This window comes from Arachis duranensis, chromosome 10, assembly GCF_000817695.3.
Source record: "Arachis duranensis cultivar V14167 chromosome 10, aradu.V14167.gnm2.J7QH, whole genome shotgun sequence".
In the NCBI taxonomy this organism is placed as follows: Eukaryota; Viridiplantae; Streptophyta; class Magnoliopsida; order Fabales; family Fabaceae; genus Arachis; species Arachis duranensis.
Window position 1 is genome coordinate 2,562,412 of NC_029781.3, and position 6,459 is coordinate 2,568,870.

Consider the following 6,459-nt stretch of genomic DNA (forward strand, 5'->3'; position numbering starts at 1 on the left):
ACTGGCAAAAATGCAAGAGAAAGGTCTATTAGCTCCTCGAAGGTCAAGGCACAGGTTAACTCCAGGAACAGTTAAATTTGCTGCCTTTCATGTTCTCTCACTTGAAGGTAGCAAGGGTCTAACAGTACTTGAGCTAGCAGAAAAAATTCAGGTTAATTATTCTTCATTTTAAGTGCTCTTTTTAAAACATTGTCAGCTCTGTTCTAATGTGTATTTTCCTTCCAGAAATCTGGTCTTCGGGACCTGACCACCAGCAAGACACCAGAAGCATCAATTTCTGTTGCTTTGACTAGAGACACTAAGCTTTTTGAAAGGATAGCTCCATCAACCTATCGAGTGCGTACTGCATTTAGAAAGGATCCTGCTGATGCTGAGTCCATCCTTTCCGCAGCAAGAAAGAAAATTCAGATATTTGAAAATGGGTTTCCAGCTGGTGAAGATGCTGACGATGTTGAAAGAGAAGAGTCAGAAAGTGATGAAGTTGATGAGGATCCTGATGTTGATGATCTAGTAAACCCTTCAAGTGCTGATCCAATTTCTGGACATTTTGATGAACCAAATGTTTCCACACCAAATGGAAAAGAAAATTTGGATAATGATGTAAAACTTGATCAAAATGAGTTTGAAATAGATTTGCCTTGTTTTCCTGAGGATCGTTACAAGGAAGCTGATTGCCCTGGCTCTGTCACCGAACAACCTGTTGTTTGTGAAGATTTGAATACTGGAAATCCTGATCAAGATAATATGGAAATTGATGAAAGTCAATCTGGAGAATCCTGGGTGCAAGGACTTGCTGAAGGAGAGTATTCTGATCTCAGTGTAGAGGAGCGTCTAAATGCTCTAGTTGCATTGATTGGTGTGGCAAATGAAGGAAATTATATTCGTGTTGTTCTGGAGGTGAACTTTATTCCTTGTAATGTATATCTATCTGAGTTGATTTTTGCGTTAATATTTTTAACTTTATCTGGTGTGCTTTTCAGGATCGTCTGGAAGCAGCAAATGCTCTGAAGAAGCAGATGTGGGCTGAAGCACAGATAGATAAAGTTCGTCTGAAAGACGATACTATTAACAAACCAGATATTCCATTACTTATTGCCAACAAAGTTGAAACACATGACACATATCCTGCTGCTGTGGAGGGCAGTCAAAGTCCAATGCTGGACATCAATATTAATAGTATTAATATTGAAACATCACCTGGCACTGCAGAAAACCAAAAGCCAGCACCTGCTGCACAGAGCTTGCATGGTGAAAAGTCCTCCCAAATTCAAGATTTGTGCACAGGCACAGGTCCAGATCACCCTCAGGTGCAGGTACCTCCACAATATTCAAAAAGATCACGTTCACAGTTGAAATCTTATATTGCCCACATAGCAGAGGAGATGTGTATCTACAGGTCTTTACCCCTTGGCCAAGATCGCAGACGTAATCGATATTGGCAGTTTGTTGCTTCTGCTTCTAGCAATGATCCTGGTTCTGGTAGGATCTTTGTTGAATATCATGATGGCAATTGGGAGCTTATTGATTCTGAAGAGGTAAATTGTTTATTCAATATTCCATTGTTTGATCCTTGTTTTGCTGCTCAACTGCATTCTAGATTGGTTTTGACATAGGTGCAATGTTTCTCCAAATGTTAATGGGTTAATAGTTTTGTCTTTATCATTATAATATTATTTATAAATTATTCTATCATTTCTATACAGGCCCTTGATATTCTTTTGGCAGCATTGGATTCAAGGGGGATCAGGGAATCTCATCTGCGCTTGATGCTGAAAAGGATTGAGAAGTCCTTTAAAGAAAATGTTCGAAGGAATACACAATGTGCCAGTGCCAAAATAGGAAGCAAAGATAAATTTTCGATCAAAAGTGAAGAAAATAATGAACCATATTCAATACCTGATCGCCATGATGGAGCTGACAGTCCTAGCAGTACTCTTCATAACTTGAACTCTGACAAATTGGAAACATCATCATCCTTCAAGGTTCATCAATATTATGTGCAACAAAATATGGGAAAAAGAGATGCAAACCTCTGGTGGACGTTTGTGACCTCTGTCTGCAACCTTATTTTGTTGAGGACTCCCACTGTAAATCCTGCCACAGGACTTTCGCTACAAATAATGGATTTAGTTCTACCAAGCATGCATTTCATTGTGGAGACAAGTTACCCAAAAATGTTCCTATGGAATCTTCTCTTCCCTTGCGGACAAGATTGCTTAAGGTTCTGTTTGCTTGTATTGAGGTGAGTTGATGATAGCTTTTCATTGTTAGAAGTTGCTTCCCCGTTAAATTTTTAATGGCATCATAAAGTTAGGAGTATACTGTATTTACATTTGGAGTTACAGGCATCAGTTCTCCCCGAAGCATTTGGAACAATTTGGACGAATGATGCTAGGAAGCATTGGGGTGTGAGGTTGAGCAAATCATCCTCTGTTGAGGAGCTTTTACAGGTTCAGTTCTTAACAGTTTTATCTTCTGTATTTGCATCATTTTAAAATTGGCAATCAATCCCGGACATTAACAACTCATTTTTCAGATATTGGCCTTGTTTGAGAAAGCTCTACGGAGAGATTTTCTATCATCAAACTTCTCTACAACAGACGAACTATTGGGACTGAGCAATATGGGTGGTAATGCTTCACTTACTTCCACTGATCCTGAATTGGTAGCTGTACTTCCATGGGTTCCACAAACTACTGCAGCAGTGTCTCTCAGGCTTCTTGAGATTGATTCATCTATCAATTATGTACATCTTGAGATACCTGAGCCATGCAAAGAGAAAGAAGCGAAAGAGTACATCGTGAGTTTCTCTCATTTTTCTCTTTTAGTAGACTGTTTTGAGTCCCTACTTTGATAATAGGATGAAGTTCTCTTGAAAGGTTGATCTATTTTTCTATAATGCAAGAAATATAGTGGATACTAAATCTTCCTTAAACATATAATACTGATGTTTTACTTTTTACTTTTGAGCATGTGGGTGGAGGGCAGGAGATCTTTTATTATATATAATGAAACTCAGCATCTAACTCGCTCTTTCTTTCTAGCAGAAGCTTCCTTCAAGATATACGTCCTTCAAATGCAATAGAGAGGTTGAACCAGCAGAGTTAGGGCATGGTGAATTCATTAAAGATAAATCTGCTTCAAAGAAAATTGTTCGAAGTGGTAATAAACGTGGACGAGGGTCTAATGATCAAGGACGGGGTAAAAAGATGTCTAAAAGAATGTACAGTTCCAAACGAGATACTGGCCGCCGAAATGTAAAGGTCAATGAGAATCTAAGTGACAAGCTAAAACAGCAGGGACGAGTACTACAAGGATCAGCTGGTGGTCGTGGTCGCCGAACGGTAAGGAAACGGAGAGTGGAAAAGAGAGCTGTTGAAGATTTGTTGCTGGGCCATACCGCAGTGAGCCATAGCCCCAATATTGACAGAGAACCATTGAGAAGATTTGATGAGGAGTGGGATGGTGAAAGGGCAAGTCCCATGACTCCCGTCCACATTGAAATTGATGACAATAGCAACAGTGCTGAAGAGGTGGAATCTGATGACAACGGCCAAGCAGTAGAATATGATCAAGGTAACTGGGAGGTGGGTTATAATGGCATTCCCGCCAACAGTTGGGGTAGGGACTTTGCTGGAATGAGTGATGAAGATGCGGATGCTTTTGAAGATGACAATGACAACAACAATGACATCGGCATTGAAGAGAACGAAGAAGAGGATTCGGAAGCAGATGTTATGAGTGAGGGTTCAGATGGCATGGCAAATCGGGTCATAAATGAAGAAGGCTCAGACTCATCTGAATCTGAAGATTCTTATGATTAGAACATCCATTTAGTTGATCGAAGGAATATGATTTGCATCTCAAGGCTGTATTACATTTTTTCGATATTGCAGCTTCGCAAGAACCTGAGCTCCAAGTCATGTTGCTTGAAGAGTTAGTAGCTGAGTAGATTTATAGTGGTATATGATCCATGCAGAATGGATCCCTGTATTTTTAAGCATGTTGAAGCAGAGGGCCCTGGCAGCCAGCCTCATTTTGTTTTTGCTCTTCTGTTATTGGCCCTTGTAATAGGCACTCATTGATTAATAAATCTTATTACACCTTGATTATCTTTTTGCTGCTTGGAATAGTTACTAAGTGAAATTACTGTATAAACTGTAATTTCAGAGTGCAATGCTTCCATCTTCAATCTAACATTGTAGGGTTTTATTTGCATGGATATTATAGTAACACAGCAATCACAAACCAAACCCATCTAAAATGCAGGACTAAAAAGGAGAAAAAGAAGAATGGGAACAAAAAAAATATGACTATTATTATACACAACATATACTCTGCAATTGTTGCACCCGAACTTTCCTAGTTTTGATTTTCTGCCCCAGCATCAACCTTGTCTGTGACTAGTATGTTGAACTTGATCCTAAGGTCACCCCTCTTTGAAGGATCCTTTGGAAACGGCATACCTTCTCCTGCAACCACCTCTTCATAGTTTGGACTAATCACATTGTTTACAGCAATGGTCAGATCCCTGCCATCTAGAGTTGTAAGATGGACAGTGTAGCTTGATTGTGCTTCAGCCTCGGTAAGTGATATCTCTTCTGTGACAACCAAATCATTACCGTCTCTTGTAAACACATTGTGAGGCTTCTCATCAATGATGAACACAATATCTGCAGCAATTACATTTGGCTGCTGGTTTCCTTTCTCCTGGAATGTGACTTTTGTTCCCTTTTTCCAGCCAGGTTTGATTTCAATGGTCAAGATTTCCTCCACATGAATAACTTTCCTGCAAGTAACAAGTCAAAACGACGAAAATTATTTTTCCTTTTAGTTTCAGATTCATTCAGTATAGAAGAGCAATCCAGCTAAACTCAACTACTAAATAAATGATACAACTATGAACTATCTAAAGTTGGAAACATGTACTTTCTTACCTTAAACATAAAACTAAATTTTTGAGTCCAAAACAATAGGACTCGCTTTCCATTCATGAAATTTACCAGAGAAGACAGTTCAATCATAAACTTACCCACTTGCATCCACAACTTCCCTTGAAATCTTCATCTTTTTGGTAGTGCCCTTGTAAAGTTCCTCAAGGGTGCAAAGTAGTGTGTTTTCAATGGGAGGAGCCCTGCGTGGACTTTGATTCATGGGTGTGGCTTCTTCTCTAGCTGAACTGAACATGTCACTGCCAAATATTCCACCAAAGGATCTTGACACCCAAGATCCACCATAACCACCCCTCATGCCCCTTCCCCTTCCCATTCCCATTCCTCCATAGGGGCTTGAACATCCAAAAACTTCAGCAAAGATGCTTTCTGCATTTCTGGGGTTGAACCTAAACATTGTTGGTCCATCCCCACCATGGAAGAATGAAGCTCCACCACCAGGAGGTTGTCTTTTCCCTTTAAGGACATCTTCTCCATATTGATCACAAATTGCTCTCTTATGCGGATCACTTAGAACCTTCAACAAAACCAATATACCAACTCAGAATTCTATCTATTCATAGCATCAAACTCCAGAGGTTTTAAAATCCCTAATTATCAACATCAATGATCATGATTAATGAGTATCTAGCAATTGAAATCTAAGAGGCTTGAAAGAAGGTGTACCTTACCTCATAGGCTTCAGAGATCTGTTTGAATTTAGTCTCAGCATCTTTGTTGTTGGTTGGATTCTTATCAGGGTGCCATTTCATGGCAAGCTTTCTATAAGCTTTCTTCAAGTCTTCATCTGTGGCAGTTCTCTCTACCTCCAAGGTCCTATAGTAGTCCAACCCCATATCAATTCCGATTTCTCCTCCTTTTTTTTTTCTTCTCTCTTCTAAGAGGTCTTTCCTTTGTTGTTGCTTAAGTGTAGGTAGATTTTGTTCTCTGTTATTGTTATTATAATTTTGTGTTTTTGAGATCAAATTTTCTGACGGTTGTTTTTAATCTAATCTTCATCTAGTTAACTAGTTTAGAACTCATTAACTTTTCAGCCTCTTTCTTAAGTCTTAGTAATATGCTCATCATCATGATAAGATAAAATAATAATTGTTGGATATCATTGTATTTTTAAATTGTTTTTAAGTATCCATGTGATGCACGGGTGGAAAAAAGATGGGATAGCCGATAGCGTTCAGTGAGAAACATAGTAGGAACGGAATGCAATTATTTTTTTTGGTTGGTTTTTCCGATATTTTTTAACCGACAGGTAAATAACTAATTCGTGAATTTAGACGGAATTTAAATCCCGACACTTGTGCTTTGCCATATGAAGGAATAAGTCTTGGTAAAAAAGCATGACCAAAAAACAAAAGTCTTGGTAATAAACTAAAGAGACTATTATCCCCTCTACTTTGTCATTTTGTGAGACATTCAATTCGAAATTATATTTTTACAATTATAAAAATACTATTTATATATTAAAATTATTAATTAAAATAATATAATTATATATAATTTAATTTAT

The 6,459-nt window shown here is 38.4% G+C and overlaps 3 protein-coding genes across 5 annotated transcripts; 2 read left to right on the plus strand and 1 right to left on the minus strand.

Moving 5' to 3' along the window:
* Positions 1-6: 6 nt before the first annotated feature.
* Positions 7-2,121, plus strand: LOC107468213 (homeobox-DDT domain protein RLT1). Its single transcript, XM_052255254.1, has 5 exons — positions 7-151; positions 226-897; positions 981-1,535; positions 1,704-1,982; positions 2,104-2,121. Exons 1-5 carry the CDS (start codon positions 11-13, stop codon positions 2,119-2,121), a joined length of 1,665 nt encoding a protein of 554 aa, XP_052111214.1. The 5' UTR covers positions 7-10.
* Positions 1,990-4,112, plus strand: LOC107468270 (homeobox-DDT domain protein RLT1). Of its 3 annotated transcripts, none has more exons than XM_016087526.2 (4): positions 1,990-2,242; positions 2,346-2,450; positions 2,537-2,800; positions 3,045-4,112. In XM_016087526.2, exons 1-4 carry the CDS (start codon positions 2,183-2,185, stop codon positions 3,822-3,824), a joined length of 1,209 nt encoding a protein of 402 aa, XP_015943012.1. In that variant the 5' UTR covers positions 1,990-2,182; the 3' UTR covers positions 3,825-4,112. The 3 variants fall into 3 exon arrangements, with proteins under 3 accessions (XP_015943012.1, XP_015943013.1, XP_052111293.1); XM_016087527.2 differs by having other exon boundaries at positions 3,048-4,112; XM_052255333.1 differs by having other exon boundaries at positions 3,051-4,112.
* A 100-nt stretch (positions 4,113-4,212) lies between these two features.
* LOC107468271 (uncharacterized) lies at positions 4,213-5,988 on the minus strand. The gene is made up of 3 exons (XM_016087528.3): positions 5,624-5,988; positions 5,033-5,469; positions 4,213-4,789 (listed from the first exon to the last, which is right to left on the minus strand). The coding sequence occupies exons 1-3, from the start codon at positions 5,786-5,788 to the stop codon at positions 4,363-4,365; spliced, it is 1,029 nt and encodes a 342-aa protein (XP_015943014.1). The 5' UTR covers positions 5,789-5,988; the 3' UTR covers positions 4,213-4,362.
* Between the last annotated feature and the right edge of the window lie 471 nt (positions 5,989-6,459).